Raw genomic sequence first — 23,927 nt, forward strand, 5'->3', positions numbered from 1 at the left:
GATCATCAAGTCTCCAATTCTCCCCTTCTTTACGTATACTCCATGTTCTAGTACACATTTTGTAAAGCTAAGTTTGAAAAGAAAAGAATCAATCCTTTTATTCCAAGCTCTTGGAGCTTGCTTCAAGCCATAGAATACTTTCCTTAGCTTGCATAATTGATGCTCATTTCCTTCTATTATGAACCCAGGTGGCTTTTAGACATAGACTTCTTCTACCAAGGGGCCATGAAGAAAGGTTGATTTCACATAAAGTTGAAATAGTCCCCAATTCTTTGCACAAGCTATTCCTACTACCATCCTTATAGTTTCAATTCGAGCCATTGGTGCAAACACCTCTGAGTAATCCAATCCTTCTCTTTGTAGAAACCCTTTGGCTACCAATCTAGCTTTATGCTTATATATGGATCCATCAGGATTGAATTTTTGTTTAAACACCCACTTTACTCCAATCTGTTGTTTTCCTTTTGGAAGATCAACCAAATTCCAAGTTTGGTTATTCTCAATGGATATGAGTTCTTCAGCCATTGCTTCCTTCCAAACTAAGTCTTGTAGAGCTTCTTCTTCATTAATTGGTTCTGCTTCAGCCATCAGAGCTAAGTGAATTAAGTCATATTCCTCATTAATCTGACTATCATGAAGTAACTCATAATCATTGAATCTGCAGGCACTGTTCTTACCCTTTGAGATCTTTGTTTGATATTGGCATCACTATCACTGGTCTTCTCACTTTCCATCTCTGAGATAGCATTTGCATCACTGATATCAGGAATGACTCTCCTCAAGCTAGTTATAATCTCTCTCTAGTTCTAGCTTTTATTTTCCAATACTATCACATCCCTATTGATCTACAAGTTTGTATGCACCAGTTGGATGATATCCCATAAACACCATTGCTCCAGTCTTATCTTGAAGCTTTGTTCTTCTTTGGTCATGTATATGTTTGTATGCAAGTGACTCAAACACCTTGAAATGGCTTATTCTAGGTTTCTGACCAGTCTAGACATCAATTGGAACTATCCTTTCAAGCCTCTTAGTTGGACTTCTATTAAGTATGTATACCAAGGTTGATGCATCTTCACCCCATAACTTTTGTGGTAAGAATTTATCCTTAATCAAGCTTTTAGTCATGTCCAAGATTGTCTTGTTTCTCCTATCTACCAGCCCATTGTGTTGTGGGTGTATGGAGCAGTGATTTCATGTCTAATGCCATTCTTGTTGCAGTATGATTCGAATGCATTAGATGTGAACTCATCTCCACCATCTGTTCTAAGAACCTTGAGCATATTTCCACTTTCCCTCTCAACTGTAGCCTTGAATATTAGGAAAACTTCAAAGGCTTCACTCTTCAATTTCAACACATATAGCCAGATCATCCTACTGAATTCATCAACAAATGTAATGAAATACCTATTTCCAGCCAATGATGACTCTTCAAAGGGACCACAAATTTCTGAATGCACAACTCCTAAGACTCATTTGGCCCTTATGCTCAACTGAGATTTGAAGGGTCTTCTGGATTGCTTGTAAACCAAACATACTTCACACATTTTCTTTGGCACTTCAATTGGGGGAATTCCAATCACCATATTTGCTGAACCAAACTTGCTTAAGCTTTTAAAGTTCAAGTGTCCATATCTATTGTGCCATAGTCAACTCTCCTCTGTGGATTCCATGGCTGTAAGGCATTGACCCTCAGCAGCTTTGATACTCACTTGAAATGCCATATTTTTGCTTAAGTTGCTTCTTAGGATGAGTCTTTTCCCAACATCAAAGATTTCACGGTATCCATCATTCATTGTTGCAGTGAATCCTTTCTGCACCAATTGCCCAACGCTCAGTAAGTTGCACTTTAATCCAGGAATGAATAACACATCAATGATCAATGCGTTTGATCCATTCTTTCTCACAATCACAACATCGCCAGTTCCTTCCACCTTCACTGTACTATTGTCTGCAAACCTTACTTTGCTTTTCCTGCTTGGATTAAAGTCTGCAAGCCATACCTTATGACTTGTCATATCGTTTGAGCATCTAGAGTCAAGATATCATGACTCATCATTGTGTTCATCAGAATTGGTCACCATGAGAGTTAATGGTTCTCCTTTAGGTTCTTCTTATGCTTTGTATGCTTCCTTTTAATTCTCATTTTTTTCCTTTCATAAGAACACTCATATGAATGATGTCCTGTCTTGTGACACTTGAAGCATTCCACACTCTTTTTGTCATACTTCTTATATCTTTGATTCTTTCTTGGCCCTCCTATTTTGTCCAAAGATTCTGGTCAATCAAGCTCATTTTTATTCTTCTTTCCCTTCCATCTTCTATTTTTCTTTCCATCTTCATCTTTTTAATGAGTTGCCTTTAGGGCTTGTTCAAAGCTTTTGTTGGGATTTCATTCCAGCAACGTCATTTCATGAGCTTTGAAGCTCTTCAATCTTCATACTAGACACATCTTTTGATTCTTCTATGGCTACTACTATGAACTCAAACTTTTGTGGTAAAGATCTCATGATTTTTTCAATGATCATGAGATCTGTCACCACTTCTCCATAACTCTTCATCTAGTTGGTTATTGTGAGCACCTTTGGAAATACTCACCAACCTTGTTACTCTCTTCCATATGAATTAGTTCATATTGTCTTCTAAGTGTTTGGAGTTTTACCTTCTTGATCTTGTCTCCACCAGAATGGCTCAGAGTCAAGATGTGCCAGGCTTCTTTAGTTGTGGTTGAAGTCTGAATCTTTTCAAAGTGAATGTCATCAACACATTGATGAATAAGAAATAGTGCTTTATTATCCTTCTTCTTGACCTCCTTGAACATGGTTCTTTGAATCTCAGTAGCATTAGGACCAGATGCAAGAAAACCTTCTTCTACAGCATCACCCACTTGTTGAAAGTTAAAGATTACCTTCATTTGTGTGCTCCACCGAACCCAGTTCTTCTCTGTCAAGATTGGGAGACTCATGGATGTGATGTTGCTTCTATTTCTAGCCATTTCGAAATCCACTTTTATCGCAGCTCCCTCTTTTCTCCGCAGCTTCAAGTTGTTACTCCAATCACATAACTAATTCACACTCAGTGAACACATACCACACGCAGCAGTATGAATTTTGTTAAAGAGAAGAGAAAAAGATAATTTCGTTTTTTTGGGGGTTTTTTTATTCGTGGTTTTTCAGGTCACTTGGATAGAAAACATGCTCTAGATACCAATTGTTAGGATTGCATAAAAATAGAAGAGGAAATATGCATATTGGACTCACCAAGATTCATTCAATTCAGCAAAGTTTACAAAGCATTCCTTTTTATAGTAAGGACTATAACTGCTTTAACAAAATTACAAAAACATTCTAACTAGAAATGACAAGTGTTAGTTAAGACAACTATCTTTCAACTACACACATAGGGCTTGACTTATTGGACTTTTCTAACATAAACAACATAAAAAAGAAGAGCAATTTGTGATATATACTCACCTACATGAATCGGTCACAACAAACAAAAAAACTTATCCAGAAGTTGTGTTTCTCTCATGATAAAACAAGAGTTAATTCACTATTCTGACTTATAAGAAGAAGCAATAGAAACGGATGTCCACCTGGATTCATACAAAGAGAATTAACCATGGCATAAATCAAATGGAATTAGATCAAAGAAAATTAAAATAAATATTTTAAAAATATTGTTAATGTTAGTAATATTTGTATAAAGAGCATATTAAATGTATCAATTAAATATACTCCTAGTTTACTTTATAGTTGATGAGTGGGATCTTCTATATCACTATTTCTCTATCTCTCTATACTAAACCAATAAAATCATGCCAATAAATATTTTTTTATCATCTATCAAAAACAATAACTGCTACTAGTTGGCATGATTTTATTGGGGGTGATATAGAGATAGAGAAATAGTGATATAGAAGATCTCCGCTCATAATTAACAGAATAATATACTACGTACGAAAGAGAATAAAATATCATCTAACTATATTCTCATCAATTTTCTAGGACATATTATCAATGTATTTCCACTTTGGATTATGTGTCTATTCCTACCGTTGAAGCCTTCTCCCATCAAGGATTGTGGCAAGTTTTGATAAGATGGCAGCCATGCACTCTAGTAGCACTTGAGACCTTGTTCTTTTACCTTAAAACAAGACAAATTGTTGGTTGTAGATGACTAAAGGCTACACACAAATCTTTGACTATGATGATACTTTAGAGGATGTTGGCCAACACATGGACTCATCATTGCCAAATCATGATTACGCCTTTGGAGGAATTCTCTCAAAGATGATAGTAGGCCTCAACATGTTCTTCATGTGACCACAAATCCTATAGGAGTATCATCCCGTGATTTAAATTATAGATCATATTATGTAATGTGGCTTCAACATTATAGTGTAGTTATGGTGATCACTGCAGCAACATCTTACCACTTAACAGCGAATCACAATGAGGTTTGCATAGGTAATAAAATTTCATGTTAGAATTATAAACAGATGCCTATCTTGTTTAATATGGTTTGTATTAGGATTTAAGCATATTGAATTTGTTATTGTATTTGTTATTGTGGGACTCCACATATTTCCTTGTTTCGTAAATCATGAAATATTGTTTGGTTATGTATTTATCTTCATGTTATTTCATGTTGATATTCTCTTATTACAATGTGAAGAATGTCTCGTTTTAAAGTTGATTTTACTGCTTATTAAATGCACTTTACAATTATCTGTTACAGACTTACAGCAATTTGTCATTTTTAATCCATTTACTCATTGATAAAGTGATTACTTTATGGGCTCATATCTCAAGTCACTACTGTTGCTACCTTTTTGGCTAGTTCTAATTTATTCCAACCCAATGCAATTGAGTAATGTAAGGAAATAAAGTGATGGTATATTGCATAAATATGAGATATATTGCATATACTTCTAAATTTCATTGTAGTGATGGTTTAATGTTTTAAATTACACTTGGAAATCACAATAGTCACCTCTATCAACAGAAATCATGTGTTCATCCTGGTCTAATCTTATATTCCGATTTAATTAAAAATATGTCACTTGATTTAAAAAATAAAGGCTCATCATAAAATCTAACATTTTATATTATTTAGTAAAATTTGATAGGCTATGAATAAGAAAACAAGATTTTTTGGGTAAATGATGCTTGTTTGACTGGTATAATGTGATATTTGGAATTTCCACAACAACATCTCATCTCATCCGCAATTCAGCCCATTAACAACATTTTCCCACTATTTTTTATAACTTAGGTAAACCCAATATTACTATCATCACAATTTTTTTTTACTACTATTATAGGTAAGAAACTAATCATTTCTAGAATATATAGTTGTCTCTCCCAATAAATATCGCTCATAGAAATCTAATCATTAACATTTTAATCTTTTTGGATTTAGTGGAACCTTAACACCACTAAACTAACTACCATCACAATTTAAAATAATGGTAATGATGAAATAGAGAGATGTGAATCAATACCCACAAAAATAGAATGACACTAAAAGCAATTAATATGATGAGGGTTTGCTAAGACAAGAACAAGAAAAGATTAGAGGCAAGCCTGAAAAACAAACCATGCTTAGCTGTGTCTGGGATGTCATTTTGTGACTCACATCACACACAGTTACTTCACAGAGTACATGTATATATCATATAAAATAAGCACATAGCATTGCTGTTAATATGTTATTGTGATTTGAAAGATTGCAATGATTAAGCTGGGTGATTTTCTTGTCCTACACTTGATGAAGCATGGATTTGTTACTTAAATTTTCATTTAAATTGGTATGGGTTTCTTTTTCTATACAATTTATCATTTTTTATATTATTATTACAAGATTTCCTTTATAAAAAATCCAATATATTAATTCTAGTACATGATATCTTGATTAAATGAGAAAATCATGTAACTATGTTGATTGGGTGAACATGGAATATAACATTTCACACTAATTTTAAACTGCAACAAAACATATCCCAAGAAAATAAATTAATAAACATGAGATTATGGAGAAAATGTCTTATGGAGACTCTCTCCCCATAAAAGAACAGAACCAGCAATGAAGAATAGTGAATTGGATATACATTTTCAACCTTGGCACTTTAACTAGCCATGACAATTGGAGTGATTATGTATTATTGATCTACTCAAATAAGCAAGCATGTAAAACAAGTCTTTTAATTTCTAAATATTACATCAATACTATTTTGTCAATTAATAAATTGTAGTTACTTGCATAACTATTTTGCAAACAAATCTAGTTTAATTAGCTAATTACCCACTCATATGCTTTTTTAGTCATAAATCTAAAAGTTTTCAGCTTACATCACAATTATAACCTACAATTCCATTACCATAAGTTAATTTTGCCAAACAAAACCCTAATTTTAGCAATTCAATAATAAGTTGCAATAATAGTTTAATACAATATGATAAGACACTAGACTAGAAAATATTAAAACCCATAATCACGTAACTATACATGATTTTTTTTTGAGGAAAACGATAATCATAAATTATCATTCACGACATGTAGTTATGAAACATAACGTGTCACACTTTGAATAAAATTTAATAAATACAAATTTAATATCAATGTACTACAATTTTTTTACATAATGAATAGATTATATATTATACATGGATGAGATTTTTTCATGATACTTTTAATTTAATAGGTTGTTCTTATTTGAATGTTTTTTCATTGCATTTCAGCATTATTTTGTTGTGAAATATTAAATTAAATCATATAAATAAGAAAATATTTTTAGAACACCCAGTATCTTTTAATGGGAAGAAGCTTAGACATACGCATTCTTGATTATTTTGTGCATTGGTAGTAAATGTTTATGGGTTGAATCATGAATCAACCTCGTGTTTTTAGTAAATTCTTATCGTTAGTGTATTCTCTACTAGTATTAATTATTATGATATAATATTATTTATTATTAGTTTATTAATATATAATCTACTATTCATTTATATTACTTATAAGTAAATTAAGTGATAATATAAAAACTCTTACCCAATTATTATTTACCATTACAGTATTCTCCATTATTACTATTTACAACTATAATAGGCATGAATGATAAATAATATCACCACCTTCTAAAAAATCTACAGATATTCTAAGTAAATAAACAACAAGATAATGATGTAATTGTATAATATCTCACCAGATTATCATGTAATGTATTAATTTAATTTTTAAATGTTCGATTTTTAAAATTGATATTTATTGAGATAAATATTGAGTCGTTAGAAAATGATTATTTCTTTAACCGTACCTTCTATATAGCCAAACGTTGACAATGGAAGCAAGAGGCTTCTATTCCTAGATCTGTTTCTTCATTTTATTTTATGAAAGGAATAGAAAGCATCTTGGGGTATTTATTTGATATCTCACTCTTTTGTGTTATCTTATGTATTAAAATATATAACTGACGATAACTAGAATTTTAACTTAAATAATCTTTTTCAATCAATCAAAGTGATGGTACATATACTGGTACAGAGACAATAAATATGTTCTGATTATGTTGTCACCGACAGCTACCAAGTCACTTTCACTTTTGCACAGCATATTACCATAATAACCCTTCTTCAATTCTTCAACTACTTTCTTTTTCCCACCGACCCTCACTACTCACCAAGGATACCGAATCACAAACAACCCATCAAATTAAAGGGATAAATTCTACCAAACTTTTTACATTTTATTTCAATTTATGTCCTTAAGATATATTTTCAATTTTTTGAGAACCATACATCACATTTTATTTTATTTAATAGTCTTAAATACACATGATTCTCTTCCCATATAAGGTTATTTTCAAAAGTATGTCACTATGTGTATTATTTGTTAAAATCGGTTAAAAAATTATTAAGTATCTTTTATAACTAAGTATTTTCTGATTAAACATAATAATTAAGATATTTTTTAAGAAAATATACATATATATAATGCTCCCCTCAACAATATTTTGTTACCAAAATTTAGAAAATTATTTTAATTAGAAAGTTAAATTTGCCTATGTATTGATGATTTACTCAGTGAGTTTTAAGCTTGATAAAAGGTAAACGGTATATTAGAAAATAATTAATATAAAACTTTGCTCAATCTATAAATTGTATTTATAAAATTGTAAGTATCATGTTCTTAAATCAGAAAGAAAAAACCATGTGTTCTTAAATAAAAATAAATAGAAAACGTACTCTCGTGTCACTGAAGGAGTACTATCATATTATTTATTGAGATTGATGACTTTCAAAATTTAACTTGTTTAATTATCTATGTGTTACTAAGTGTGAAGCCGGCTTAAATTACTTAAATAGTTTAATATTTATGTGAATGATTTTGTCACATTATGAATCTATCAATATATTCATATCTTAGTTAATTAATATTCACTTTTAACAAAAATAATATAATTGAATGATAAATAATATATTTATAAGTATCTATTTATACCTCAAATTTTCAACTAATTTTATAAGAATATTAATATATTATGAATTCTATATATTGTTATTGTATCACTCATCATTCATATTTAATTAGTATTGATACTTTAAAAAAGGTAATCTAAATAAATTGTGGATGATATAGTAAATGTGCATAAATATTTATATCGATAGTGCGTAAATATTTCATTATAAAATATTAAACTACTTAGTTATTATTTTTGTTACCTATAGGCTATATAATTCTTTTTTAAATGGAAGCATCTTCCAAATTAAGGAACCAATTATTATTATGGTATACTTTCCCAAGCATAAGAAAAACCCATGGTTAGTTAAGTAATCTCATTCATATTTAGCAAGTAAAATACCCATTTTCATATTGTTTTCAACAAGTGCTCCATCCTTTTCTATTTCCAATTTATTTCCCCTAAAAACTTGTTTTTATAATACCATTTATTATTACTTTATTCTTACTTTGCGTACTCAATAACCCATCTAGTTTTTATAGTTGCAAACACTAGTGAAGAGACACAACACAACACAACAAACTTCATTCTTGAACAAAGAAGAGTGTGTGAGAAAGAGAGAGAGAGAGATTCTACTCTCATTCATGGCTTCTAAGCTTTTACTTATCACTGTTTTTGTTTTGGACTTGATTGCTTTTGGTCTTGCTGTTGCTGCTGAACAGAGAAGAAGCATTGTAAGTATTGTTTCTTTTATCTAAATTAAAATCTGGGTATCACTTCAATCATGTTTTTATTTCTGGGTTTGAGAACATTCATGCAATCATTTATTAAAGTTTGAATCTTTGCCCTTGTATTTTTCTTTGTATGAGTTAAAGTTTGGTGATTTAATGTTTGGTTTTATTATTTGTTTGCATAAGGGCTTCAAAGAACATTAGCGTTGTTTCTTTTGTGAACTCACATTTCATTCTGATGTGAACATACCCAGATCTGTTTATTTTTGAAATTTTGACAAATCAACTTTTTTTCTTTTGTTTTCTTACAAATTAAGCTAGCTGCAATTGTTTATGTTTATTACTTTATGTGAATTGCTCCTAGGCTGGAAAATCTTGAACTTGTCTTTTTGGCTTTGCATAAAAGTATAACTCTAGATCTGTGTATGCATATCATTACCATGTTTGAAACCAAGAAGAAATGTTCTGTGTGATGTGAAATGTTAGATCTCATGTCTTCTCTTTATGTCTCTTTGAGACTCATATGAGATGAGCATGCTTAAAGATAGCTGTTAACTTTTATCATTAACAAAATCAAATTTCCGGAAGTAGTTCGATTCAGAATTCTAGCAACTAAATTCTACCAGGATTTTGTGATCTTGTCAATTTGTTTGTCTTAAAGGTTCCACATGTCCACATTAGTGCGTGTATGTATTTGCTGTGAACTATTGTGATCAATTGTATTAATGTTAGGTTTTGTTTTATTATGTATAGAACTAAGGAATCATGGTATTCTCAGTTTTGTTTGATGTATATTTGAATTTTGCATCAAGTGTTTGTGAAGATGTGATGGTTATCCCTTGATTGGATCTAGGGGAGATATGTAATAACAACTCTTATGGTTGAAGAAATAAAATTTTGAAGATACATTGAAATACCGAGTCTTGAACCTTTTATAGTATAATGTAAATTACCAAATTTCCGATACCAGTCCGCACTTGTCTACTCGTAATGACCAATGAATTTCATACTTTTATGTTTATGATGAAACTGATTTCGAGTTTTTATATCCTACTTAACAAAATAGTTATGTGTTCCTTTGGCAGGCCAAGATTGTTCAGGACAGTGATAAGTACTATAGTCACTGTGTCTATAACTCTGATATAGCAACTGGCTATGGTGTTGGTGCATTTCTGTTCCTTTTGGTTAGCCAAATCCTCATAATGGTGGCAAGTCGATGCTTTTGTTGCGGGAAGCCTCTAGGCCCCGGAGGTTCGAGGGCCTGCGCAGTTGTCCTTTTCATAATCTGCTGGTATATTATCATACTTCACTGAATATTCAATGTTTATGCATAATACTGCAAAACTGATTAGATTTCGGCACACATAGCTCTAACTTGACCGAGTTATGGTTTATTGAACTTATTGCACTTGTTTTGCAACTTTTTTTCTCTCAGGGTGTTTTTCTTCATAGCTGAGGTGTGTTTGTTGGCTGGATCAGTCGAAAACGCCTATCACACCAAGTACAGGACCTTCTATAATGTGGACAATCCCCCGTCTTGTGAGATGGTTCGGAAGGGAGTGTTTGCTGCTGGTGCTGCTTTTATTTTCTTCACTGCCATAATCTCGGAATTCTACTATATCAACTACTCAAGTGCCAGGGAAAAGTTCCAACCTTATGGTGGTGCCGGCGAAACTGGTGTAGGTTTGGGATCCTACAAATGAGGTTGTTAGTCAAGAATTTCACATGTGGCTATATCTAGACTCTGGATTCTGCAGAACATTTTGCTTTCTCCATTTCCTGGATTCTGTTGCATTTGTTGTATTTACAATTTAGCTGCTTTTACTAGAATGTATACTTGCTGTGGCTAATAGTACTCATTGCCTCTTACGTTTTGTATTTTTTGAGGGTTCTTTGTCATATTCATATCAATCAAGAGAACATCATTTCTTGCAATCACTAGACATTTAATTTTTGTTGGTATCTTTCAAAGAAGGGGTGAGCAGGACCCGACCATATCCATTCATTTGGCTTGGTCTAATCATGATTGGGCTTGAATAGAATCGGGTCTAGGATCAGATTCGGGCTTAAAAGATAGACTCAATCAATATTTAGGATCGAGTAGAGGACAAACATGACCTGTCCTGCAACCGTCCCATGGTTACCCACTCATTATGTTTATACGTGTCTCTATTCAATTATATATAAAGTAATTGTGTCTCTTTGGTCAAAAGTATCATTGATTTTCTAATTTTTTCATCATATATATAGATGATTAACAATAAATATATATATATATATATTATTTTATATGTACATTACATACTCATAATAATAAATAATATTGAGAAAATTTTGTCTAAAAGGGATATGCATTATATTTAAGAGTTTAAAATATATGTATCGTTAGTGTAAGGTTTTTTACATTATCGGTACATCATTCACCATTGTTTTGTATTACTTTTGTTTGAGAGTCAATCATAATTGGCATATGAATGCTGGATGATTTGTTGATAGTGTAAAAAAACACTAATACTTTTGTTTGAGTGTCAATCATAGTTGACATATAAATGGTGGATGATTTATTAATAGTTTAAAAAAACACTTACAATGTGACTGTATACATAATAAATCTCATATTTAATCGAGTCTAGGTTGATTTTGGGTTCAAAGGCTAACCTGATCAATATTTAGGGTCGAGTTAGCATCAGATCTAAATCCTGATTCAAAAATGAGTCGATCAATATTTATGCTCCATTTGGTTGAGGGAAGAAAATAAAAACAGAGAAATATGTGAGAAAGAGAGTAAAAAGAGACAAAGAGGGAAGAAAGCTGTGAGAAATAGAGTAGAATTTTGTGTTGTTTGGTTGTATAGAAAAAGAACATAAATGAGTAATTAAACTTCCAGAATGGAGATCAGATGTCGCACTTTTGGTGTCTCTTTGTGTACGAATCTAATTAAAAAATTATACAAAAAGTGACACCTAAGTAAAAAGAAAAATCATAAAAACATAAAATATTTTTTTATATTACTTGGTGAAATGTGGTTAGCTTAGAATGTAGAAATAATTTTTTTTGTATAGTTGATCCTTGTTCAAACTCCTTCATTCTCTCTTCACATTTGAGAAGAAGAAAATTTGGTAGACCCTAGTTAATTTTTTATTCTCTCTCCTCAAACTATCTCCTCAACCAAAGGAAACCTTTCTCTTCTCTCATTCTCTTTCTCCTCCATTTCCCCTCTACCAAAGGAAGGCTTAGGGTCGGGTAAGGGACAAGTCTTACCCGGCCTATTAATAAGTTGAGAGTTGAATGGAGAATGAATTCAAACCCAAATCGAATTCGGTTATGGTGAAAATAATAATGTAATTGTGCATTATTAATTTGCAATAGTTTACAAGGGTGTATTTAAATAAGAAAATTCTATCTAATCTATCTAAAAATATCACTAATCAATCTTTAATGAAGATTATGAAAGATAAGATGAAGATTATAAAAGATTTAGATTGTTGCTTGTATCGCAAGTAATATCTGCTGGTGCATCAGCTTTGGCTTGTGATTGAGTCATGCTGTGTGTGCCATGCTTAATTTCTGACCTTGGGAATTTGGCCTGTGTGCTCGTGCCATGCTTAGTTTCTGGTCGAGCTGACTTGGCTTGTTTGGCCGTGCCAGACTTGGTTTCTGACTGAGCCAAGTTGGCTCGTGTGGCCGTGTTGGATTTGATTTTTGACCGAGTTGAGTTGGCTTGCGTGATCGTGCCAGACTTGATTTCTGACTGTGTTGAATTGGCTTGTGCGACCGAATGTGGCGCATCAGCTTGGTCTAGTTGTGCGAGTCAGTTGTGCATTTTGTCTCGATCAAAATTTTGCTATCTGACTGAGGAACTTGTAACTTGGCTAATACGACCTCACCCCGATTTCAAAGGTCTTCTACGTATTGTGTTCAATTGTTAAGTCACATTTTTATCACAAAAGGTGGGTTGATTTGGAAAGCAACCTTGACGTGTAGGATCTGGATGCTAGTTTATATATTGAAAAGCAACTGTTGGGGTAAATCAATAGGCAGAGGATATAAATTTGTTGTAATTAGTGAGGAGAGTAACAATTAATGGTTGAGAGAAATCAAGAAATTGGAAATCTGATGGACTATGCAACACTCATTGATGCAAGGTGTGCAACTAGCATAATGCACCCTCCCCAGTCGCTATGAACAATTTTGAGATAAAAAATGCCTCAATCAAGTTTCATGTTGGGATATAAAGAGATGAGCAAAAGGAGTTTGTAAGTAGTTAAAGCGCACATAACCCTTGTTCTAAAGTTTTGGTTCAAGACGTAGTGTTTCACTTATAACTTCTTACTCTTCCCATGTTTCAATAACAACTGAACTCCTTAGTGATTAGAAGTTCCCCGATCATGATTGGGTCCAACAATGGTCATACATTTTCAGATACTGCAAAACTGATTAACCTTTTCAATGTTTGTTGGTTCAAATGGAGTTCATTGTTACTACAATCTCAAACACTCTTGTGGATAAAATGGGAGCATATCTTCAGTCTTACAAAATGTCATCATCTATGTAGCACTTAATATGATTGGATGAAAAATATATTTAAATTAAAAGTTTAATAATTAATTATTTTTCTAATCAACTATATAAGTTACATATAAAAGAGCATTTTGTGATATAGAATATGTGTTCCTTAAAAAGCTATTCCTCAACCGTTGATAGTGAAAAGCTACCCAACTACAAGTTGTACATCACAAGCATGACTTTTTTGGTAGTCTGCATGTGAAGATACACTGATATACCAACGACCTTCCCTTTTTATTACGGTGACAAACATTAATATGATTTGATGAAGTTTACAACAACAAAAATTGTACGCAGATTCATTATTTATGTTTAATTATTATTGACTCTTTAAAAAAGAGTAATACAAATGAACAGTAATAAGATATTGAGTGTATAAAATTTATATTGACAGTGCATAGATATTACACTTAAATAAAAATAACAAAAGTATTATAGTTATTAAAGTAAGCACTTCACACAAATCATGTCAGATCAAACTGTATATTAGAAGGTATCAGCGCATAAAGTCATGAAAGATGGTGTGTTAGGTCATAAGAACTTTCTCAAAACAAATTAGAACATGTCATAGCTAGATATATCAAATATAGTTTCTCACATCAAACTTTAACATAAGATATGAAACATATAAGAGCTATAAAACATTATTACAGTAATTATGATAAGTAAACATTTCCAAACAGAAAGAATAAGTCTGAGAGCAAAAACAGAAATATTAAGCCGAATATTCACTCATCAAAACATTTGTCTTTCTCCTATATACAAAAACCACAACAACCAAACATTAATGTGGGATCGGCTACACTATAAATGTATCATATATTATGTTCGATTACATATCTTCACTACTACTGGAGAGACAATAGCACATAAAAATAAACAAAATATTATATGTAAGAATATTTTTATTTTTTTATTTATCATAAAATTACATTTTTGTCATTGAAAATATGAGGAGAAACAAGTATTTGTCTCTCCATTACCGGAGAGAATCTTTTGGTCAGCAAGATTCTTCCACCTGAAATGACATCGCAATAGAAAAAGAAATTCTTCTCAGATCTGAAGAAGTATATATGGGATGATACTTACCTCTACCGACTCTGTGCTGATGGTCTTTACAGAAGATGTGTTCCAGAAGAAGAAGTGTCAAAGATCCTGAGTTGTTGCCACTCTGCCTCTTATGAAGGTCATGTCAGTACTTCAAAAACAATAGCAAAGGTATTCCAATGTGGTTTCTTTTGGCCACACATATTCAGAGATGCAAGGAGTTTTGTTATCACATGTGATTCTTGCCAAAGGGTGGGGAACATATCAAAAAGGCATGAAATACCAATGAACCTCATCCTTGAGGTGGAGATATTTGATGTATGGGGAGTTGACTATATGAGACTTTTTCCTACTTCAAATAACAACAAATATATCTTGGTGGCAGTCGATTATGTTTCTAAGTGGGTGGAGGCAATTTCATCTCCATACAATGATGCTAAAACGATCATATTTTTTACCAAGATCATATTTCCAAGGTTTGGGGTCCCGAGGTTGGTTATTAGTTATGGAGGCTCACATTTCATGGAAAGACATTTTGAAAACCTCTTGAAGAAGTAAAGTGTTTCTCATCGAGTTGGTACCCCTTACCACCCTCAAACAAGTGGTCAAGTGGAAGTATCAAATTGTGAGATTAAGAGCATATTGGAGAAGACAATGTCTAGGAGCGGGAAAGATTGGTCTTCAAAGCTTGATGATGCTTTATGGACTTACCGTACTGCATATAAAACACATATTGGTATGCCACCATTCAGGCTGATCTATGGTAAGCCCTTCCACATTTTCGTGGAACTATAGCATAAGGCGTATTGGGCAGTCAAATTGCTAAACTTTGATCTGAAAGTTGTTGGAGAAAAAAGGAAATTCCAAGTGCAAGAATTGGAATAACTACAGTTGGATGCTTATGAGAATGCTCGCACTTATAAAGAAAGAACCAAAAGATGGCATGAAAAATACATACTCCGTAGGGAATTCCGAGTAGGGGAACAAATTCTCTTATTCAACTTCAGATTGAGGCTCTTTCTAGGGAAGCTAAGGTCTAGATAGTCAGGTCCGTTCAGAGTCACCAAGGTCTATCCTTATGGAACAGTTGAGATATGGAATGAGGAAAGGGGAAACTTCAAGGTAAATGGTCAATGTTTGAAGCATTATCTAGCATATGGGTGATTAGAAAACAAACAAACATAGTCCTCTTAGACCCTACATGAGCTTAAAAGAGCAATCGTCAAGCTAATAACGTTAAACGAGCGCTTCGTGGGAGGAAACTCACGTTGAAGGTACATTTTTCTTTAATTCATTAATTTTAGTGTTTTAGGGTCAGCTTTAGAGCCTCCCTGAGTTTGGAGCCTTTATAGGGGGTGTATATAGTGTCGGTCACAAAAAAAATCATAAACTAAAAAAATGGATATTTGCACCTAGTCCATATAGGACACATAAGTCATTTGGGATATTTTTTTTATTCTTTTGCATGTACTTCCATTACACCCAGTAAATCCAACCACTTATAATTGGCATATGAGTTAAAGACATTTCTTACATAACCCGTGAGTTTTATTTGTCTTTATCTTATTGTTTAGATTTTTACATTGGAGACAATGTAAATTTCTAAGCTTAAGGGGATTTTGCATTTAGATAGTTCATTCATGTCGTGTATACCATATAGATTTTAATAATATTTTTAGGTTGAATATTCATATTATCATGCATTTCGCATATATTTCATATCTCATCTATTCTCTGCTTCCTTCTATGTGTTGTTTGTCTACTCTTTAGATGAAAAACTATGCATGAATAATGATTTTGATGTGATTCATTGAATGAAAAAACTTTTGATAAAATAATAACATGAAAGTCATTAGATATGACAATTGTGAATTAAATTTGGTTAAATAAAGGTCTTTCTTTCATAACTTGTGTTGGATGTACCAAATGTGAAAAACTTGGGCCAAATGTAACGCCCCGAAAATTACTCCAAAAATCTTACTCAAAAATGGATAATTTTTTTTTAAATGGTGAAGCCATATAAAATTTATTTCCTTATATTCTTTCATTTTTGGAACATCACTTTAATTAACATACAATGCGGAAAATAAAAAATTATTACCTAATGGTAATAAAAATATAACTCAATATAACTTTGAATCATACTTCATTAGAGTATCATAAAATGTTGATACGAAGTACAAGGCGGAATCCTAATCGTCGCCCAAATAAAACTACTCACAAAATAAATACCCTACACAGGTACACTAATCATAAAGCACAAGGGCATGCGTAGGTATCACGGTTTCCCTCAATCCCTCATGCCCCCTCCTGTGACAGCGAAAAGCGGTAACTCCGAATCCTGACAGAGCGATCCATCTGAACAAAACGCGAATAGAAGACAAATAGAAAGAAGATGGAGTAAGACATCTAATGAATATTACTCATTGATGGCGTGAAATTACATAGAATATTACGTCCAAACAGACATGCATAACATACACAATATATATCACATACATAAATGCAAATGATGAATGACGTTATAACTCAAACCATGAGGATTAATATCCACGTGCTCAATGTATGAATGTTATGTTTATTTCATCCATCCTTTCACCAATATTCTCCCAATAAATTATTCGGAAATAACCGAGAGTACAGGTCCCATAACAAGACGATTTGAACGCACCAAACTATTCCTCGCAAGGATATATGATCGTTTTGTTCCAAAGAACTGTCCATTTCAAGATGGTGTCGTATCAAACACTTTTTGGGCATCCCTCTCATCGATCCTGGTTGCAAAGAGGGGTTGTCAGAGATCGTCTAGTTTGCACTTTGAGAACTGTCTGATCCAACAGAATAACTCATCCAGGAATACAAGGGACTCGTCTCACCTAGAATCATCACCATCGCCGTCCATCTCAACATCTCGGGGCTCGTTCGTATCCAATAAATTTCCTCTCCACTACTTCATTATCCATAATGAGTACGCACACTAATTGAGGTTAGCCAATTAAATCTTTTAATCATTCTTTTATATGATCGGCCCAACCTAAGACATCTCCCAAAGGAATGCTTCATGTGGGACCCGATCTTACGTCATCACGTAATAGAGGAATACCATCCTTACCACTACAAACCATCGTTGAATATCTTAGATGACCACATGACCAAGCCTCTTACGATCAGACGACCTCGTTGATGGTATCATGTAATCCTTTTTGGGAATTGCCCTAATCACAACATCACAGTCGGAAACCTTGCCCTAAATAGGCGCAAGAACAAAGGTACATGTATAAGTTTGTTGATTTTGAGCACCAGACTCAATCATCTGAGTCACGGACTTTCACAAGTGTAAATACACTTCACACCCAAGCTATGGCTATTTCCTAAGCAATCAAACAATCAGAAACAATAAAAAATATTGTATGTCTCTCGCTTAAGCGAGAAACTGTCGCTCCAGCGACGAACTCATCAAAACAGACTTAATTCTCTTTCTGATTCTCGCCTAAGCGAGGGACTGTCGCTCAAGCGATAAATCCATCAAAAATTAGTTAAAATACATGTTTGGTCCTTGCCCGGGCAAACTACGGTCGCTCAGGCGCCAAAAATGCCAAAAACAGGTTGTCTAGCCCTCGCCCAAGCGAGGCTGGATCGCCCGAGCGAGGTGGTCCAGTTCCCAGGACCCTTTTCCTCGCCCTTTTGGGCTACTGGGTCAAAATTCTTCGCTGTTTTCGATCCCTATGCATTTTAGTTTCTCGAGTAGTGTTCCTTCCTGGATAACTACCACGATACTTGATATTTTAAGCAATCCTAAACATACAACTTAAGAAGGTATCCGTACAAAATTCATGCACACAAATATTTGATTAAGTACGAGTTTTTTTAATACACAAATATAACTCCAAACTTTTGAGATAGTTTAGGAGATCCGGGTGTCATATTCGAACACCACTATGTCACGATGTATTCTCCCTCACCTTAGGTTGTTGCGTGGTCGATTTCCTTTACGAGAGAGTGGGTTGATCGTTCAACTTCGAAAGCTTCGAAACTAAACACACAAAAACAATTTAGTGATTTGCGAATCAATTTTACATGATAACCCTAAAGTAAAAACATTGTTTAACACTTTAATCCATTTCATGAACTCAAAGACTTTCATCCATCCGGTCCAAGATTCATATTTTTGAACCATCATTTATCATCAAAAGTCTTGTTTCCGATATCCAACCTTTTCCAAGATAAGTTTTTAATAAAGTTTACACTTTTATCACCTCATAAATTTGTATTTTCATGGAGACTTTGTAAGCCATACTTCACCATTTTAAGGTAAGTTTCTTAATCCAAGTCTACACTTTTAAATTCATATCTCCCAAATTGATCTTACCACCTTAAAGTAAGTCATCTTAAGTAGATTACATATTTTGTATAATAGGTTTTCATGGTCATTTCAACACATTCTTGATAGTGTTGATCTCATACTTAAACAACATTTAAATCAACATTTCTTAAGTTACACTTACCACTTTAAAGTAAGCTTACCTTATCAATGTTCATCCTACAACAAATCAACCATCCTTTACTTCATAATACTTTAAGTTTATAAAGTCAAGATTTTTATAAGTCATTTTTTATTCCAAATCATTACTTGAACTTGGAAGTCAAAGAATATCATTTACTAACCAACTTTAAACTCATAATATTCTAAAACAACACTTTTTCACAAAATTCATCCTTAAACATTTTGTATTTCAAAGTTAGAAACTAAACTTTTCCTAACATATATAGGCCATGATTTAGACCTAATGCTAAGGAAAGCTTTGCTCTTTCAACTTATCATTAAACATTTTAAAGGTTCCTTTAATAACAAAATCATCCCCTTTGAAACAAAATCAAACTTCAACATTAAAAATATATTATTCTAAACTTGTCCAAGGCTATGGTTTTTCAAGCAAAAAACAAGTGGAAAAGTCCAAACTTTGATGGTTAGGAAAACTTATTAAAGGTTTCTTTGATATACGACCATCACCTTTAACCATGTTCAAATACCAACAAACGTACAAACTTTCTAAACATAAAAAAAAATAGCCCCATGAACACAAATAGTTCATGGTTTCAAAATAACTTTCTAAGTTCAAGAAAATATTTATTTGGAGTTTTAAACATAAAAGGAGTTAGGAAGATATTTAGAATATTTCAACGGTTGAAAATGTTCATAACATACATATGAACATCATACTAAAATTTCATAAACATCTAATGGTTAGATCTTAGGATATGAAGAAATCAAAATGAAAAGTCATGAAGAACTACTTTGAGAGTTCTTAGAGAATGCAAACAGAAGAAAGAGTTTGAAATGCCAAGGTATTCTCTTAGCGGGTTTGGCTCCTTAAAGAGAGAAATCAGATTTGGGGGGAAAGTGAATGGTTTTTCAAAAAGTAGTTTGTGTAAGAGATAGGTGAGTGATTTTAGGGATTTTGTGTAAGAGAATATGTAATTTTGCTTGTTTAACAAGCAATCCTCTTACATGAAAGTGATGTGACCTTTTCGAAGATACATTCTCAATTAAACCGTTCCCAATTATTGTCGGCTAATACCTGGTTGGATAATAAAAATCTCTCGATTTCGGTTTACGGTTAGAACTTCGAAACACGAAATTCGGAGTGAAAAATATTTAGAAATGCGTTCTGAACGAACTTGATGTCTATCTTGACTCGAAATAATATTTCGAAGCCAATGGCGCAATCGGAATTCGAATCCGAGTTATGGAACTCAAAAACACGCTATTGGGCCGAATTCGGACGAATTTCGGCGCAACAACAGCTCAAAAACCTTTTGTCACAAAAAATTACGAAAATTTACCACAAAATATAAAATCACAAACAAGACTAACACTCAACTATGGTTTAGCCTAAATCCATACCGATTAATTTCTAAAATTAATCGTTGATAAAATAAATAATTAATAAAACATACATAGAAAATTCACGGTGTTACACCAAACACAATAAGGATTCTGATTTGAATTGACAATTGCATAAAACCATTTTTTCTTTCATGAGTGCATAATTTTCTATGATTGTACATTCTAGAACTTGATTTGTGATCGTTTCAAGATTGAAGTGTGTGTATATGCATTAAAATGTAGAGGTAAGTAGGACTTTTTTTACCTTCAACTGCTTGCTATAAATATTGAAAACTCATTATTTGCCTACTTTTGAGCCTGGACTTTAATGATTTTTTATAGTCACTTAAAAGCGGGTTTGGAGTAATTTTTGATATTTGGTGGAAACAATGAAAAATGTAAAAAGGTCATGTGTGATGAAAGAATCCATAAAAATGTGAAGAAGAAAATAAATTAATTAATTTTATCTCTTCTCTTTTAGAGATCTCAAAAACAAAAAAAAAAGGAAAAAAAAGAATAAATACAAAGTATACTAGAAGAGAATGGACTGAAAAAAGGTTTGTTATAAGGAGAAAAGTTGGTTGAAAAGAGATCATACGATAAAGTAAGGCTTATTAAGAGAATCTCAATGTTTCAATCATATGTCTAAAATGTTTAAGTATTTTGGGAAACATTTATAAGCCTTTTGAATTACCGTTTCTTTGACTATCTCACCTTAAATCATTCACCTTGGCCCCGTTACAACCATTTAAAGACCTCTTAATTTTTGCATGCAGTCAAATACAGTTAGTGGTGATTTGGTCTATAATCAAGTCTATGGTAATTTACTTTTATGAAAATTTTTGAGCGAAACATTATGACATTTAAACACATGAGAGTGATGAGAGAAGAGTGACCCTAATTCATGCAATTGCTATGACTCAAGGACTTAGCTTGAATTAAATTTGTTTATGATTGTCTTGTTTTGATGTCTAGATTGTTTCAAAACTAATATAAGATTGCTTGTTATTCTGGGTCATAGTTTCTATATCATCATTCCTACATGATTCTAAAAGTTAGACATAATACTTGCTTGAGGACAAGTAAGAGATAAGTTTGAGGGGATTTGATGAGTGTGAAATTATGCTACATTTGCATTGCATTTAACTTGCATTTTAGGACATAATTAGGACTTTATGATTGTTTTTAACTTTCATTTCTCTTTGTTCGGATTGAGCGGGTGTTTTTGGTTATGTTGTGCAGTTTGGAAGGATTGAAGCTAAAAAGAGTAAAGATTGGGTGCAAGAAGATGAAATTCGGTATTAAGGCTATGCAAAGACTAATTGAAGGGTCAAAAGAAGTTGTGGATGTTGTATTCTATTCATATTTTTTTATATTTGTTTTGTTGGGTTTAGCCCAATATTTTGTAATTAGGATAAATAAGGGTTCTCCTTTAGACTACACTAGAGTGGGTAATTCTCTTTGTTTCTAGGATTGGGGCTATGCCTTTTACATTCAATAAATATTTGTTCTTACTTCTAATTCATTGAGTGTTATGATTTGAATCATTAAACTGGGTTTTATTTGTGTGAGTTGTCTAACCAACAAATTACACATTTTAGATACATTGGGGAAGGACCGAGAAGTGAACCCAACTATCTGACCATTCAGTTATTCAAACTAGAATCATAATTCATGAGAGTAGTATTAGGATTTTCGGGGTTTCTGGAATTCACCTTGGGTTGCTACGAAGCGATTGGATAGAAAGATTCAAGTAAAGGATTTGATTGATAACTGTACCCCGAGAATAGGTGCGACTTCAATTGAGTACATGTGTCAAAGCTCGAGGGAGGATGACACATATCAAAGAGTAATCCGCCCTCACAACTTAAAGTTCATGAAAATGGGCAAAACAAGGATTTGCGAGTGTAAAGGCGATAACCTTTATCATGGAAACTCTTCCTAAATTAGATTTCAATCCTTTTTAATACTTTCATAATTATTCTTGGTAATTTCTCAATCGCTCTAAATTTAATTTTATTTCCTTATTTGAGTTAAGTATAAATTAATTATTATAATTAGAGGAAAAAGGCGATAACTTTTATCCTAGAAACTCTTCCTAAATTAGATTTCAATCATTTTTAATACTTTCATAATTATTCTTGGTAATTTCTCAATCGCTCTAAATTTAATTTTATTTCCTTATTTGAGTTAAGTATAAATTAATTATTATAATTAAAGGATTTTTTCAGTCCTCCTGGGATCAATATTTTATTATTTGACGATATAATCGTGCAATTACGATTTACCCTATCATACATGTAAGGAATTAATTCATTTTTAATAGACTCTTACACCACCAGACCAATGCATAAATTCATTAGGATTTGATATTTGGTGGAGAATTACATAAGAAAAAATATATTTTTGAAGCTTTTAAAATTGAGTTGGAATCTTCAAATTTGGACTTGTGCTATGTAATGTTGACCCGTTAGGGTGAGGAAGAGTGGCCCAAGTCGATTATAGTGTACTAATACATTGAAATCAATCCACCCCATATATCATATAGGACTTTAATAAGGGGCAGTCACATTTTCTTTTAGGAGTACAATTCATTGTCCAAATGAAAGGGAGAAACATTGACTTAGGAAAAATAATAAGAGAAAAACTGATTTTGCTTTCTTAGAACTTTTGAATTTTTCAGTTTGATCCTTGAAAAATTAAAAAATTTAAAATGATTTCTAAAGATATCAAATATAAGTTAAATTATTCTTTTTACAAATAATTTTTTGGATAATTTATACTTTATTAGAAACTATTTTAACTCATATTTTTCTTCTTTTAATTTAAGAATGCATGGCAGAGAGCCAGTGTATCAGCTAAGAGGTTCCATTTCTTTCCTTGTTATTGTGCTTGTTGGATGAAGAATGTGAAGAAAGGTCTATTGTTTTAAATTTTCTAAAATATGTTATTTCGCGCTAATAATAATGAAGTAAAAATAATAATAATAATAATAGATTTAAAAAATTTAGTTGATATCTCATGTTTTTATTATTGCAAGACAATATATAAGACATAATTTGAGACAGTGGATATAGAAGATTAGAACCCAACTAAAAGGGGAGAACATTTTCAAACAAAAAAGAAAAGAAAAAAAGTACAGCATGAATTTAGAAACCGATGGATTTTATGTAATCGGTAAGTGTGGAGTATCGTGAGCATGAAAAAAGCTTATTCAGATTAGAAATTTATGATT

General features: G+C 32.4%; 1 protein-coding gene across 2 annotated transcripts; it reads left to right on the forward strand.

Annotated features, from left to right (window-relative positions):
- On the forward strand, positions 8,999-11,135 carry LOC109357345. Of its 2 annotated transcripts, XM_019601256.1 has the most exons (4): positions 8,999-9,195; positions 10,278-10,483; positions 10,628-10,936; positions 10,972-11,135. In XM_019601256.1, exons 1-3 carry the CDS (start codon positions 9,106-9,108, stop codon positions 10,893-10,895), a joined length of 564 nt encoding a protein of 187 aa, XP_019456801.1. In that variant the 5' UTR covers positions 8,999-9,105; the 3' UTR covers positions 10,896-10,936; positions 10,972-11,135. The 2 variants fall into 2 exon arrangements, with proteins under 2 accessions (XP_019456801.1, XP_019456800.1); XM_019601255.1 differs by having other exon boundaries at positions 10,628-11,135.

The sequence above is a fragment of the Lupinus angustifolius genome, chromosome LG09, assembly GCF_001865875.1.
Source record: "Lupinus angustifolius cultivar Tanjil chromosome LG09, LupAngTanjil_v1.0, whole genome shotgun sequence".
Lineage (NCBI taxonomy): Eukaryota > Viridiplantae > Streptophyta > Magnoliopsida > Fabales > Fabaceae > Lupinus > Lupinus angustifolius.